This window comes from Hoplias malabaricus, chromosome 18 (genome assembly GCF_029633855.1).
Source record: "Hoplias malabaricus isolate fHopMal1 chromosome 18, fHopMal1.hap1, whole genome shotgun sequence".
Taxonomy (NCBI): domain Eukaryota; kingdom Metazoa; phylum Chordata; class Actinopteri; order Characiformes; family Erythrinidae; genus Hoplias; species Hoplias malabaricus.
In genome coordinates, this window is record NC_089817.1 from 25,160,312 (window position 1) to 25,176,188 (window position 15,877).

The 15,877-nt window shown below is 42.2% G+C and overlaps 1 protein-coding gene across 1 annotated transcript in view; it reads right to left on the reverse strand.

Annotated features, from left to right (window-relative positions):
* Window positions 1-15,877, reverse strand: part of zmiz2 (zinc finger, MIZ-type containing 2) — a 38,465-nt gene that overhangs the window by 2,872 nt on the left and 19,716 nt on the right. Inside the window, exons 2-18 of the mRNA XM_066650818.1 lie at window positions 14,803-14,908; window positions 11,409-11,523; window positions 10,286-10,479; window positions 9,555-9,738; window positions 8,668-8,892; window positions 7,953-8,147; window positions 7,153-7,254; window positions 5,197-5,365; window positions 4,708-4,849; window positions 4,228-4,438; window positions 3,389-3,494; window positions 3,103-3,260; window positions 2,770-2,837; window positions 2,509-2,577; window positions 2,160-2,404; window positions 1,811-1,980; window positions 151-387 (exon numbers count right to left, since the gene is read on the reverse strand). Coding sequence (XP_066506915.1) covers window positions 151-387; window positions 1,811-1,980; window positions 2,160-2,404; window positions 2,509-2,577; window positions 2,770-2,837; window positions 3,103-3,260; window positions 3,389-3,494; window positions 4,228-4,438; window positions 4,708-4,849; window positions 5,197-5,365; window positions 7,153-7,254; window positions 7,953-8,147; window positions 8,668-8,892; window positions 9,555-9,738; window positions 10,286-10,479; window positions 11,409-11,523; window positions 14,803-14,852 — 2,640 coding nt within the window. The 5' untranslated portion in view covers window positions 14,853-14,908. The remainder of the gene's footprint in view (window positions 1-150; window positions 388-1,810; window positions 1,981-2,159; window positions 2,405-2,508; window positions 2,578-2,769; window positions 2,838-3,102; window positions 3,261-3,388; window positions 3,495-4,227; window positions 4,439-4,707; window positions 4,850-5,196; window positions 5,366-7,152; window positions 7,255-7,952; window positions 8,148-8,667; window positions 8,893-9,554; window positions 9,739-10,285; window positions 10,480-11,408; window positions 11,524-14,802; window positions 14,909-15,877) is intronic.

The following is a 15,877-nucleotide window of genomic DNA, read 5'->3' on the forward strand; positions in this document are numbered from 1 at the left end:
AAAAATGTGCTTCAATAAGTTAACTAAGGGTTAAAAAAACCCAACACACTTAAGTTTATTAATTGCAAACCTACTTTATTTAAAATATTAAATGAAATTCATGTTTAAAAAAAAAAAAAAAAAGAAAAAAGAAAAATCAACATCACTCACATCAAGGGCAGGCTCTGCTACGTCTCCCGGGCCTCCGGGGCCACCCAGCCCGAAGCTGTCTGTGTGCATCCGGGGATTATGAGTAGAGTTGCGCGAATGCAGAGGTCCTCCAGGTCCACCCAAGTTGGAACTGCTGTGGAGAGCTTGATGCTGCTGTTGTTGCTGCTGCTGTTGCTGCTGCTGTTGTTGTTGTTGGAGAGGGTTGTGAGATGGGTCCATGCGACTTGAATGAGGTATCTGTAATTAAATAGATAGAAGAAGAGAGATGTGTGACCATATGTACATATAACATTAAATGCAGTACATCTTCTGGTGTTTGGAATGACAGGCGAGATGCACAAAAACCTGCCATGCACCTTACAGGTGTATGTCCTGTGTTTAAACTTACTCATGTCCAATAAATGGCTGAAGAACAGTGCCAGTTTCTACATTTAATTTGGCTTTAACAACATAGCTTGTATATACAGAGCTTGTTTCATGCTAATTGCTAATGCTAATTTTCACTAATTTTCCTGCCCCGTGGGACGTTATTTTCATATTAGTTTTTAAAGTCACATTTTCCTTCAAGTGTGTAATCATGGGTGCTCAATAATATCAGAATGTAAGGACCATGTACAGACTATGCACTAAATAGTGTGATTTGTAAACCCAGTCCCTACTGGATGTTTAATACTTAACTTTAGTGTCATACAAATAATTTTTATATTTTGCAATGGGTTCCATGGGACAGGAAACAGTAGAAGTCTCCAGGTCAGAACACCCTGGTTTCCCTTGGCAAAGAGGCAACAAAAGCACGACAACGTGCTAGAACTCACCAAATGAAAAAATTCAATCTATTTATCATTCATTCATTCATTCATTCATTATCTGTAACCCTTATCCAGTTCAGGGTCGCGGTGGGTGCAGAGCCTACCTGGAATCATTGGGCACAAGGCAGGAATACACCCTGGAGTGGGCGCCAGTCCTTCACAGGGCAACACACACACATTCACTCACACCTACGGACACTTTTGAGTCGCCAATCCACCTACCAACGTGTGTTTTTGGACTGTGGGAGGAAATCCACGCAGACACATTAGGCAAAAAATAAGGCAGCAACAAAGTAGCTGAGAATTGTCTGCGTTGAAGCAGCAGTGTTCTAAAGACAAATTCAGATCACCAGGGTTTCTGTAACAAACCTATGAAACCATGAGAATTTGCAAAGTGGGACTTTTAAGTGGTAGGCAACTGTGGTAAGTGGAGAGAGAGGACGGGACTTTTCACATATTCATAGAGCTACATGTACTGAATGAAAGTGAAGGTTTAGAGTTATATCTAAAAGGCATTAGGGAAATACCATTTTACTTGGAAATAACTTCTAAATATGTCCTTTTGAAGAACAAAGATGAGTATTCATGAGTTTAATCCATGACTTGACTGGAGGGGATTTTAATTATTAATTATCATAGCTAACACAACATTTTGAACACCAAAGGTGTTCAAAGATCAACTTGGCACACTCCCAACTGTAGGCCCCATGGCTTCCAGCTTTAGTGACATTATCAGCTATGAATTTCTTTAATAACAACCCATTATCTGGAATTAAATTGAACCAGTGTCTAAATGTATGAACCTATGCCTATTTATACATGTTGCTGGTCATAAATGTTGGAAACAATACCTGTCCAGACATGGGGTGCCCCACAGGTTTTTCAGGGGTCAGGAGTCCACTGGGCAGGTCAGCCTGGTAAGAAAGAGGTGGGGGCCCCGACGCGAACTCCCCCAGTGTTGGAGTGCCAGGGGCATTAGGGAAGTCTGAGAAACCTGGCTGGTTAGAATATCCTGAACCAGCTATGAGATGAGGACAGAAAAAAAGGCAAGGTCATTACACAGTTTCTGCAGGATCCAAGAATCTCAAACATGTCAAAGGACAAGTTTATCATTAACCTAACTCTCAAAATATTCTATATGAGCCTTCAAACCAAATCTAAGCACTACTGTATGAGAGTTGATCCATATATTTATTGTACCTTGGCTGGGGTAATCGGGTGTGCTGCTGCTGCCACCTTGTGGTAGGGACTGGTAGGGTGAGGAGGCTGGGCCTAGCGCTGCGATCATCTCCATGACACTAGGTAGGATCATGTGACTGGGGCTGAGAGTGCGACAGCGCTTCAGAGCTGGACCATCTGGATCCTCTTTAATGTGTATGTCTGGCTTCACAGGGACTGGCTTCCAACTGCACACTGGATCAATGGTGATTTCTTCATAGTCAGAACTAATCACAGAAAGATTCGGACGGTAAGAAGACATGGAGTGTGAATGCATTTATAGTGAATAATTATAGGTTGGTATAGGTCACTACAATGTGCAGGAACTTACTTCTGGATATAGATGAGAATGCCCAGCATATACTGATCCACTTCAAGGCCCTCCAGAAGAGCAGTCTTACTGCAATGACCAGGGTAATGTCAAAGCGTTAATGGGCATGACATGGCCTGAGTGAGTATGTGATTTAAATTTAAGGACTTCAAACTTGACTTGAATGATATTCAGAAATAACTCAACGTCTTAGAACCCTACACACAACAGCATTCTAGAGCAGACATCTCAAGCGTAAGAAGCAAAGTACAAAGCTCTTACTTGCACACAGGACAGCGCCAGGTTCCTCTCTCACAGTTAAGCTGCAGATAAGACTCCAGATCAAAACACTGTCGGGAGGAATAGGTACAGAATAGGCTCATTAATTAACTAAGCATGACATTATGAGAGATGGACCGAGTATCTAACTCCAATATACTTCAGTACTCTTTTTAGCTCTGCACTTGTTCGGAAGTAACATTAAAAACACATAACTTCCATGTTTTTGAATTAGGATTTTTAAAATGCAAAAGTCACTACGAGTGTCCTTTTACTTATTTTTAAATCATCAGTAAATAAATGTGAAACAGAAAAGAGGTAATGCCTTCTACTTGCCTGTATGTGTCTGCAGTCATGGCCTCGTGCAGGAAGCTGGATGCGGCGGAAGGTGATTGGACACTTGAGAGAGACCTTAATGGCCGTCTGCTCCACACCGTCCTCACCGTTCAGGCCTGGGGTTCCTGGAATGGTCCCACTGCTGAAGTTCCTCTTGACTGGGAGCAGAGGAGCCAGAGACAAAATTAATGATGGCAAAAAGATGCTGTGGAATTTAAGTGAAAGTGAGTTTTGGTGGCAGGTGCAGAGCAGGTGAAGAAGAGGCAGGGGTAAGACTGGAACTCACTCTTAGTGACACAGTGCTCGGCCGGCAGGAGCCTCTTTTTCATCAGGCCCTGCAGCACAGAGCGCACAGAGGGCCGATGAACCAGCTGCAGCACGAACAGATGAGACTTGAGAGAGAGAGAGAGAGAATTACAAGCCATACATAAACTGTGTTTATACAAAATACACACTTGCCAACATTATTTTCTACAGCAGGGATCATTAATTCTGGTCCTGAAGGTGATGTCGTTGCTCAGAAACACCTGATTCAACTCATCAGTTAATTAGCAGGGTTGGCTGGTGCATTAGAGCAAGCAAATCTGCAAAGTAAGCTGGACTCCAGCCCACTAGGCCCAGAGTTTATGACTCCTGCACAACAATGACGGCAGGGGTCCAATTTTCCAAACGCATCATAATGTTTTTATTAATGTTAACATTAAAAGGGACAAATTGCATAAAACCGACATGAAACAAGAGCAGGAGGCAAAAATAGTAATAACTTTATCCTCTGTGCCTTGCTTCTCATTGCTGCTCATTAAGGCTGTGGTGAGACGTGGGCTCACTCGTTGCTATGAAGAGGTAGGACAGTCAGCCATGAGGAATCCAATTTAATTTGAATAGGGTACAAGATAATGAGATCCGATCAGTATCTAGATACAAATGCATTTAAAACGATCAAGTATTGTCTTGATTGGATGATGATCTGATCACCAGTTAATCTGATGTTAATGCCAAGTGTAAACAGGGCGTTTGCAATTATCTTCTACATGCACTTATCCTTTTCTAAAGAGAACATAAACCAAGCGTGTGAAACGGAGTATAAATACAGGAAACTCTCACACACACAGCACAGTAACTTACACAGCAGCAGGCGGTGACTGTGATCTGGATGGTGTTGCGGCCCGGCTGGCACACGTGTTTCAGGTAAAGGGGCTTGTGTGAAGTCTTGTTGTCCCCGCGCTCAATGGTGAGGGGCGTGGCATTCACGCTCACCTGCACCGAGGCCGGCCAGTTAGTGTTCATCTGCCGGTCCTCGTGATGGTAGCACTTAAATTGCAACTCCAGGTCTGGCCTACACAAACAGACATGAGATTTGTTTTATTTTCATACATCTGCTTCAATCCTATATTGACTGGTGCTTACAGTGATATTTACATTTTTTAAATGTTTTGTATACTGCCCCTAACCACTATTTTGGAATAAGCCTTTTTTTTGGCTTGTATACATTGATCAACCATGACATTAAGAAAGCATCTTCTAGTGCCATATATACTAATAATGTCAGAGAACATAAAGAACAACTGGATAAGACCAGGGTCAGGGCTTAAGACTGCATCTCACCTCATGATGAGTGTCTTGTAGACGGAGTCACGTAGCTGGAAGACATGGTTGCTGACGGCTAGGTTGTGCTCCAGCCGGAAAGGTTCCAGCACCACCCCGTCCCGAACAGGGAAGGTCAGCCGCAGGTCGTCGCTAGGGTTACCTACAGTCACAAAAAGTGAGCCTTACACTTAGAGACAGACTTCAGTGTTAATATAGCACACAATTAGACTTTAGAGATTTAGAAACACTGGGATGGTTTATCCTTTCAACACTCGTGAACAGATTTGAAAAACAGTGTTACTATCAGTCAGTTAGTCTGGGTCACATGGCAGGTGTGGTCTAAATATAAAAACAACACAAGGTATGGTTTTATAGACATGATTGGGACCCTGCTTTTTTTTTTAAACTCTCAAATGAAATAGTGCAAAGTGTGTCTCAATTGCTATTCAGTTTGCATATGGCGCAGTAAAACAATAGTGTTTGCTTTATGCAAGTGTGGATTCCTACCTGTAGGGGGCTGCATTGAGTTGATGTTAGGTTTGACGTCAGGGAGGAAAGGAGACTTTACATCCTGGCCAGGGGACATGTAGGGCGGCATGGAGCTGCCCGGGGTCATAGGGGGAGTGGGGTTTCCGGGGAGGGGAGAGCTGGGATATCCAGGCATCGCTCGTCCAGGCTGAGAAAACACATACATAAAATATTAAATCAACATCAGTCAGCATGATGACTTATAAGGAAAGACGTCCCATATAAACCCTACTCAATGTAAATATTGAATATTAGTTAATATGGTTCAGAGTATTCTTGTGCTAATTGAATTAAGATAACCGATTATTATTGGCACTACTTTACATAGCCATATAGGCCTTTTTAAATTAATTCTGACCAAGCATATGCTCCTGGTAACAAAGTCCAAACACGCTGTTCCTGAAATTGTAAAATATTAACTGCTTCTCCCTGGAAAGAGCAAACTTACGTGGAGCTATCAGCCTACAAAGAGACACAGCAAGAAAGATGGTAATCTAATATTAACAATGAGTGCAGTTAATTCACATGAACAACCTCCATAACTGCCAGAAACCAGAAAGTATAATTTCCTTTTCAGGGTTTCTATTAGAAATCACGTGCACCAGAAAATGAGACTTAATGCCCGTTCTTTCAAGCAAAATATAACAGAAATGAACAGCAGATTGGAACTAAACGTCTACCCAGTTAAGTACTGGGGCAAGTCCTTGTTAAGTCCTCATCCACTTTCTCTGAGAGCTTTGAGGGGAATTAGTGAAGATGCCCTCTGTGTTTGACAGACACTCTGCAAGCTGCTCCTTTATAGCACAAGAAAGAATCTGGTGGATACTCTGAGAATGATTTAAAGGCAGAGTCTCTATAACACACTTCATGGACTTTGCTTCAAAGAAAGGCATAATTTGTAGCAAGTTCACAGTAGACTGTAGCCAAGAAGACAGTATTATAAACGTCAGTTTTTCCAGTGCTTTGGACTTGTTTCTCGATATATTTTTTGGTCTGCATCGTAAAGGAGTTATTCACCCTTCTGAGCTTGGAGTGATATCCACAAGAACACAGATGCTTCCATGCATCACAAATCTCTCTGCACCACCCTAGTTAATGTCCAACCATGACCTTTTTAATCTATGACATACTTATAGGACTACAGAACTAACTACTGCATCAGCTGTTTTCAATGTTTAGACTAGAATGTAGAACATGCTAGAAATGACCAGGATTATGATATAAAAAACAATTCTCAAAAGGTCTGACGGTATCAAAGGGAATGGATAATATTGGACATGTTAATATTCAGCAAAAATAAAAAATACAAATTAAAAATAAATAAATAAAACCCTAGACCTAGTTAAAATGTTTAATAAATATTTCTAGCACATTTTACTGTCTTTTGCATCTTTTTCCAACCAGGAGCATCGCATCCTATTGATCAAGTAAAAATTAATTGTTAATTATAATTTGCTATGGGTATGGATTGTGAGGTAAACGGTACTTCAGGCAGTAGGCCATAACAGTCTAAGCAATTCCCTCCAAAACATGTCAGAGCTTTCGATTTCAGAGCCATTGTTATTCTCTTATTTTAAGCAAGAGCTTCATTCATCATAAATATTCTCCCAAGGAATCTAATTATTTATGTTGAAACAATGTCATGAAAGTGTAAGTTCAAGCTTAACTTTTTTCTCTTATTAGAATATTGTGTGTACATTAGATTTATAGGTAATGTAACAAAATCACTCACAGCAGCTATTCTCTGCTAGTCTCAAAGTTAATCTAATAACAACAACAACAAAAGGAACTGTTCAACAAAACTTTTCTGAATGACTACTGCAGCCTCCATAACTGCCAGAAGTATATACTTCTGTTCAAATGACCACGAGAAGGCGCATTCACACTAAAAATGGGATAGTGACAGACATGGAGAGACAGACAGAAAACACTGACCCCATTCACAGCTGCTTGGTTAAAGGTGTTGTACCCTGCGCCTCCAGCCACTCCTGAAGCCAGGCTGCCATGGCTGTTGCCTTGCCCGTTAAACTGCTCCGCCTAAAAAACAAATAAGTCATATCAATGTCACTCAACCAAAGTGATACCTTATTAAAAGATATAAAAGGAATGCAGGATGAGATTTTCCAAGTTTCTGTTTAGGCTCTGCCTTTGTTTTCTGTTTTCTCCCCCAGCGCTAACCACGTTGTTAACAAACGTCTGATTCTTTTGTTACTTTTGGCTATTTGCGAAACGAAAACTATTTAGACTACAGTGACATTTGTTAATAAGGACCATGTTTGTAAATAAACGTTTGTAAATCATCATTCAAACTGTTTAAAACAGCGATTGTGAGTGTAACATTTGACTAGAGAATTTATTCCTGCTTATTTATGCATATCGCCCACAAAGTGCAGACTGATCTTTTACTGTAAATGACATTTACAAGATCTTTTCAGATGTAGGATTCAATTCACTGTTGCAGCAGCAAGTATCAGATTCCAGGGTTTGACTTTCACAAAGCAGCAGCTTGTTTGCCACAAAACACAGAAGCAAGAACCTGCTCACCACGAAATCTGATAATGCTATCTTGCCACAGTGTTGGTAGGCACTTGTAAATATTCTACAAGAAAGCAAACTCTAAAAAAATATTTGTGAAAATGAATCATGCAGGAGGGGTCTTTTACTGTCACCAAGGATGATCAAGGGGCTCAGGGCGTGAACCAGCATTAACTGCTGCGGCTATTTTAATGTTTCACCTTATAGTATTGGCCTGGGTTTCCTGGTCCTGCAGGATACTGGCCCATGTTGGCCTGCTGGAGGGGCATTCTGTGGCCAGTGTAGGAGGGTGAGGGAGCCGACCGCTGTGGGCCAGGGCCATGGTACTGCATGGCCTGGCCGGGGTATGGCCCGGCTGCCCCCATTCCAGAGCCATACTGCTGACCTGGGAATCCCTATGAAAAAAAAAAATAAGAAAGAAATAGGGTAAGAAACTGAAAATTCCTTTATGCAGCATTCCAGCCACCAGGGTCCAGCCACACAAATAATTTGATGCTGCAAAGATTGGAAAAACAACTATTTGGTCATGCCTATTTTAAGTGTGACTTTTGTCCTGAGAATTTGAGTGATTGTATGGTAACTTGTTGAAGGAATACTGATTCAAGATCAGTTGATATGGGATCAACACTCCTAATTGTGAAAGGTTTACACTAAAACCAAGTTTGCGGGTATTTCTATCCAACCCTTTTGTTTTTTTAACTGGTAGGTATGACACTAGGTGATCAAGGAATCACAATAACAGCTCAATTAAATACCAGTCTTTACATAATCCAGGATTGGAAACTGGATTAAAGTTCCTGTTTTGAAACCCAGATAGCAGGAATGAAAAAGAAACACAACTGTGGCCACAAGCTGTCACGAGTATCAAAAATTACAACCCGCATTTAAAGTGAAAGACTGTATATCCTCACTAACCTCAGAATTGTAGGGGCGTTTCAACCCCTGCTGGTGTCGTGGTGGGGGACCCTGCTGGCCCCCTGGATAGCCCGAGTGCTGAGGCAGGCGCTGCCCCTGCGAGGCATACATGGGTCCCATGGAGGGAGGTCTGGATCCCACCATGCCAGAGGGGGCCATACCGGGTGGCCCGCGCGGTCCACTGTGGGACAGGAACTGGGTGTTGTAAGAGGAAGCGCCACCCATCTGTGGAGAAGAGAGGGGAAAAAAATAAACGATCCCACACCCATCAGACCCAGCAAGCTTGAACAATGGCTGGAGACATGCCTGCTGCCAGCAGCCAGAGATGACAAGCCTTGGCTACAGAATGGAAAGCAGCAACTAGGTCACCAGCGTGAACAATCAAACATGCCTTTGCCACTGTGCTTGTGATGTTCCATCGAATTCTGGTCAGTGAATATGTAACGTCTGCTCTCGCATCAAGACTTGAGTCAGTTTCCTATGCTATTTCCACCCTTTTTATACTAATTAAAACCACGTTTCTGGACATGGAGTTCTGCAACCTATCGTGAGCCAGCAGGGGGCGAATTAAATGCTTTAAGGCCAGTTAAATGCTACTCTTTACACAACCGCACACTAGATTTCAACTGCAGTGCATTCACCCTGAAAAAGATTTTTAAGCTGAAATCTATACCCTTCAATCCACTGTAAACTGTCAGACTGCATACTGGGATAAATTGTTTCAGACTGTTTTTTTTCCTTGCCTTTTCATCAGAAAGAGAAACAAGTGTCCAAGTCCACATCACTGAGTGTCAATCTTTTGTCTACTAAACCATCCTCTATTGTCAAACGTGAGTAAGATGACCTGTTAACAGTCAGACAAAGATAAAACAGAAGATGCTCCTTACAGGCCCATAACTCATCTCTTGGTTCTGCTTCTCCTGTATTGCAGCGACAGTTGCTGTAGCAGTAGCTGTAGCTGTAGCGGCAGCAGCGGCCACAGCAGCAGCGGCAGCGGCCTGGGTGAAGTCAGTGGGTGGGCGGACTCCGTGAGGTGGCATCCCGAGGGAGCCCCCGCCATTATTGGGGTAGCTAAGACAGAAAGAAGAAACACACAAGCAAACAGTCATTTCTGACATCCAACAGCTTCTCCCATTCACCACAATACAAGATTAGCACTGGTCATGCTGAAAAACATGGCCAGAGGCAGTGTGACATATTTTGCAGTTGAACATGTGAACATGGATGATTATGCGTGTTGCTATGCAGCGTAGTAGAAAGCCTGATTGTTGCTATGTCTCACAGAGAGGGAGCAAAATGAAATGTTCCGAGTCAGTGATTCAAAAGATTTATTGCTATGCAAATCGCTCCTGGGGGAAAACACAACACTGGTGAGTATGAACCTGTGTATGAGTTTGTGTGTGTGCTCGTGCGTGTGTGTAGGCGGGCGAGTGAGTCAGTGCAGGGGCGGGACTCCCTCACTGACACACACTGAGCTAAGAGCGTGCTCAGCCTCCGCACAATGACGCTGGACCTTTGCCCTGACGTCACACTTCTCCCACATCACTGAGAGCCTAAACACAGTCACAGCTACAAAAACACAACCGAACTGAACCCATCTTTAGTGGGCTCCACTTGCCTGCCACCATACGCTGGTCCGCTTGGGTAGCCTCCACTGGGTCGGCCGTACATGCCCTGTTGCATGTAACCCTTGTTGGGCTCTGGGTAGCCCTGCTGCCCCATGAACTGTGGGGAGTTCATCCCGGGGCTGTTTCCAGGCATCATGTGACCTCCAGCCGAGTTACCACCTGGGCCCATGGGAGCGCCAAAAACCTGAGAAGCAGAGTGGAGAGAAAGAGGGATGTGTCACTGAGTTTTATAAATAATTGGGCTGAGCCATATCATATCATTCACAATAATATTGTCATAATTAACACGATAAAAAAAAAAATCAATATTATGATATGAGTGATATTCAGGCCTGTTAACGTAATGACGTCATGCAGTTACCCGTAATACGGCATACATTTTTACATGAGTCATTTAGCCACAGTGAAGTACACAGTGGAAAGTCCTGAGGTGGAAGAACTTGCTGTACAATAAACCATGGTATTGTATTAGAAACGAAAGAAGAACATATTAATATTGATTCTGTTGCAATAGTCTATTTTTTAAATTAACACTTGTATTTTTCAGTGTATGAGCACAAATCTACACTGCCACAGAATAAAAGCAATAAAGTAGAAAGCCACTATAATAGTCCACTAGAAGCATAAACAAGAGTTTATAAATGAAATGCCCTGCTAATTGGAATTATATAAAAAAAAATCTTTAGTTCCAGATTTAAGAAAAATGCAAAAAAAAAAAGTGACTTGAATCACAAGATTCAAAAATGTTATCGGTTACAATCTTTTATCTGAAGCTGCTGTTCTGGTTTTCCTTGACTGACACACATAATAAACATGCTTTGGTCATGACAAGGATTTTGTCGCCCTCTCTGGTACAAACTGAAACCGTCTTTTGACTTGCAGAATATAATTAAAAAAAAAAAAAAAAAAAAAAAAAAGACACATGTGGTCTTACATAATTACAATAATCATATTTATTCATAACTCTCTCCTGATTTACCCTTTTCTCTAATCGCTAATATTCGTTCCAGCTCTAGAAACAACCCTGTATGTAAACACAGTGCGATATAAAACATGTTATTATTCTTGCAGTCTTAAAGAAACTATGAAGTAGACAGGTAGGGCCAGGCTTACCTGGCTGGGTGAAGGACTGGTAACCCCCCACACTGTGGTTACCACAGAGAGGGAGCCGGGGGGCTGGTTGGTGCCTTGCTGCCAGGACGATGGGTCATAGGGGTAAGAGCCGTCACTGCAGGAAGAGGGAAACCAGGATTAGGACCAGTGTGTAACAGAAACAAACACTACCCTTTCATTCTCTTTTCTTCCCTTTGTAGTGTTCACTCTTTTTCCTCTTGAATGTGACCAGGCAGGTGGCAATGCTTGATTCACCTACAGTAGCAGTGATCCTTCCGCAGGATCCAAAGCTGGTTTGAAATGACATACTGGGATTTTTATGTTCATGTCTTTGTGTGATACTGACATATGGTGTTAACAGAGTGAGAGAGAGTGAGAGAAAAAGAGTGTGTGTGTGTGAGAGAGAGAGTGAGTGAGTGAGTGAGTGAGAGAGAGAGTGTATAGGAGAGTCTTTGTGTGACTTGAATGTGCCACAGCCACATGCTCTAGAGGTGCTCGGCACAATGTTTCCATGGCGACTACAGTCACTTAGAGACAGGAAAGAGTAGCGATGCCAAGGAAGGGAGGAGGAGGGGGGGGTGAGAGCGTAAGTGTTCGTGCTCAAGTGTGTGTGTGTGTGTGTGTGTGTGTGTGTGTGTTAGAGTACCTACTGTTTTCCGTATAACTGGATCAAACCAGATCGGTCCCATTTAATCTTTCCAAAATTAGCCAAACTACATTAGACGCAGCTCTGAATCAAAGCAGGGAAACTACAGCTGGTAAAAATTAGCAGTCTGTGATCACACACAGTGCATGTTGCTACTGTCTGATATACACAATATTAATACTGTGGCTTAATGCTGCTACTAAAAAGCCCTCCAAACACAGAGAAATGCTGAAAGGCTTCCAATTAAGTTCGCCTCTGAGGTTCAGCACCATTATTACTTGGCATAAGCATCGAGTTGAAATTCTTGCTAAAATACTTGGGATTAAAATTGGCATCAAGTCTTTGTTCATCGCAGACATGAGTAAAAACTTCAGGACTATGTAGTTTAAATCAATTTCAAGCATTTAAAAATGTAATATGTTCTCACTGAAGGTAGATGTCGTATATAAATATTTCTAAATTCTACAGCTGCAATGGTACGAGGATGTTCAAAGAAACAAGAAATGTGTTTGAGGACTGTAAGTCATTGAGTTCAGAACACAACACGGCAATCATTGCCTGACTATGATTTCTTCCCAACAGTTGCTGGGCCCACTGGTTCTTTAAGACTCTCTAACCATCAGCGTTGCTCCTAATTCAAGCCAGCTGTGCAAATATTACTCAATTTACCTTTTAACTGATTTATAATCTAAACAGTTACCTTTAGTTCTCTTGTGCCTTACACTTCGCAATAGTTTAATACATTTATAAGGGGCTGTCACCAACATAATAATCCTTAATAAGGCATATATTTAATTAACTTACTAGCCTTTCTAGGATTTTAACACCCTCACTAAAGCAATGTGCCTGAAACATCTAGGTGGTTGAACATGAAGAAAATATCTGATTTTTCAGTTTCTCCTTAGCCAAGCCGATCTGCATTTCCATTCTTTCTGACTTGAGGTTTGAACACTAAATGTGGTGTGTCAGACAGCCATTTAGTTGTGGTTCTGCTGTCACATCACATGGGATGGACTGCTTTAACTTCCCCAGGCAAAAGCTGACAAAATGCCACTGTCACAATTTTAGATATGCAATCATTCAGACTGTAATTTGTTTAAATAAAAAGAGATGGTTTGTTTTCATTCCTAAACATTTACATGTGTGTTTGCCCCAGGGTTTTACAGTACAGTAGTATAGAAGGTTTATTTTTGTCTGTATTAAGTGTTCTTTTTATCCAACATGAGACAATTAAAGGAACACTAATATTTTATCTTTAAATTACAGTTTTTAAATCAGTGATGCTCCATTGACCTATAATGGGCAGAACAGAGCCTCCTTCATTGCTACTTTGAGCTCAGCACTACAGAAACTGCACTATGCAAGTCCTCCTTCCCCCTCCACATTAATTTCAGTACAGTGCTGTAAAAATGAATTACACTAAGGGGAGTGCCAGGAGCAAATGAAACTAATCTTACCTAGTGTTTCTTTAAGTAATTTAATTTACTATGTTGATCGTTTTTTAAGTCAAAAAGAACTGTGTTCATTTTTCAAGACGCTTCTGCTGTCATTGGAAAAGGACACAAATCATTAGATATAATATTAAAAACACACAAAAAAAACCCTTAAAATGTCCTCTAGATTTTTTACATTTTGTTTTACTTTATATCTTTATGAGACAGTTCAGTCCATTTTATTTGAGTGGCCTCTAGTTAGTCAATTATTTACTTTAAATATTGCTACTATTTTGTTATTAACATAATGAACAGTGACAGCCTCAACCGGATGTCCTGCCTCTTTAAACCTAGAAAGTTCAGGGGCTCTGCTGGATGCATTTCCAGCTCGACCTATAGGCCCTCACCACTGGCCTGCAGCCCACAGGATATTGAAGTCCTCTGGTGGCTCTGTGCAACAGCCTTCAGCAGTTGGTGGTCATTGGAGGGATTGTTCTGGGGCTTAAAAAGGCAAGCTTGCTGGCCAGCTCATCTATCGGTAGCTGAGAGCTTTCCACTGATGGGGGTTGGGAGGTGTGTGGGGGGGTGGGGGCTGGCTGAGGTTTTTCTTCAGTTCCTCTGAAGAAACCACCAGATGCCCACCTCCTCTGAAACAGGAAAATGCTGTTCCGGAGCCAAAACCCCAGGCACCCAATCAACGGTGAGCTGACGGCACAGCCAATTGGAATTCAGATCAACAGCATGGCAGACCAGAGGCTCAGTAAATGATAAGTGAGGGTCCATGATTCTGTTTAGGACTAGTGACAGCCAGAAAAAGACTTTGCAATATGCAATTTTCTAATTAGCTTGAGCATGTTACCTCAGTATGATCATGCTTGACACATAACGATAAGATCACTTTTTAATATCACTTCACTAAAATCATTTCAGAGATTTAACTTTATTCAATTCAAGGACTTCAAAAAGCAAACAATTCCTCACAAAATAAGTAAGAAAAAAGATCCAACACAACTACACTCTTTAGCTAATGAATCTAAGAAGGCAGCTTAAGCTGTGCTATAACGTGGATAATTGCTAATTCTTATGTGCAACCGCACTGAAACCTAGATGCCACTAAAGAAAACGTCACTAGCAGAGTGTCATTTGAGCCTTCTGGGAGCACTCTGCTCAGTACAAGGAAACGAGTGACAGATCAAGAGATTCAAGGGCTTGAGTGTGCCGTTTGAGAGGAAGAGGTGTGTGTGGGTGAGTGTTGAAGACAAAATGTGCTGTGCTACATGAAACAGGAGTGCAGACAGCTTGGTCACAAACACACCTGTGTGGCGTTGGAGGCAGGGTAGGTTTCATGGAGTTGATGGGGTTCATCGGAGGAACGTGGGGGTCAGCAGGGAACCCCAAATCTCCTCAACCTGGCAGGCAGTCTGAGAGAGACGGAGAGAGAGACAGACAAAGAAAGAAAAACGTCACTTTGATAGCAACAAATGTTTTTTTCTTTTTTCCGTTATGACTCACAGAGGAACACAAGTCGTGCTGTTGTTGGATGCAGTAGCACTGTGCAGCCACTCTTTGAACACTGCAGTTCAGCCCCGCAGGCGTAAGGGGTTAATCACCAATCGCCCAGCTCAGGCACATATCTCCGCTCACCCCCACAGTTTCGATAACACACATTTCACAAGCATTCCTTGAGCTGGAGCCACTCCACCAATCACAGCTTTAAAGTAAAGAATAAAGACAACCCCACACACACAGACATGGTGTTAACCACAAAAGCCACTAAGCTTTTAGAATACATGTATTTTCTTTTTTTTTTCTATATATTTTTTTTTACAGAATTATTTTCAGGTTTTCTTGAATTCTATGCATTCAGGGCAATTTGGCAGCAAGCAGGTAGGGAGGGGGGTGGGGGGGATGGGGGGTGCTGTGGAAGAGGAGCAATTTTTTGTACTGGAAAGGTAAAAAGACAAAAGATGAACCAAGGGGATCAGAGAGCAATGGAGACTACATGTATTATAAAATGTGTTCTTTTTTGTGGACAAGCAAGCTCGCCCCAGCACCAAACACCGCTGGCTGCCTGCAGACTCCTCCTCTACACACACACACAGTGTGTGTGAGAGAGAGAGAGAGAGAGAGAGAGAGAGAGAGAGAGAGAGAGAGAGAGAGAGAAACAGAGGGAGGGAATGGGGGGCGAGAGATGAGGGGGCTATTTATAGCGCTTTGATTTCAAAAGGAAGAGAAAAATGCAGTGTGGAAAGAAGGCTGAGGATCTCATGGCTGTCTGTGTGTGCGATTCGAGCCCTCCTCGAAGATAATGCCTTCAACCTCCATCAATTATTCAAAGTGACCAGGGGAGCTTATTTGGAGAAAGGGATGGCTCACTATCGTTGTGCTTT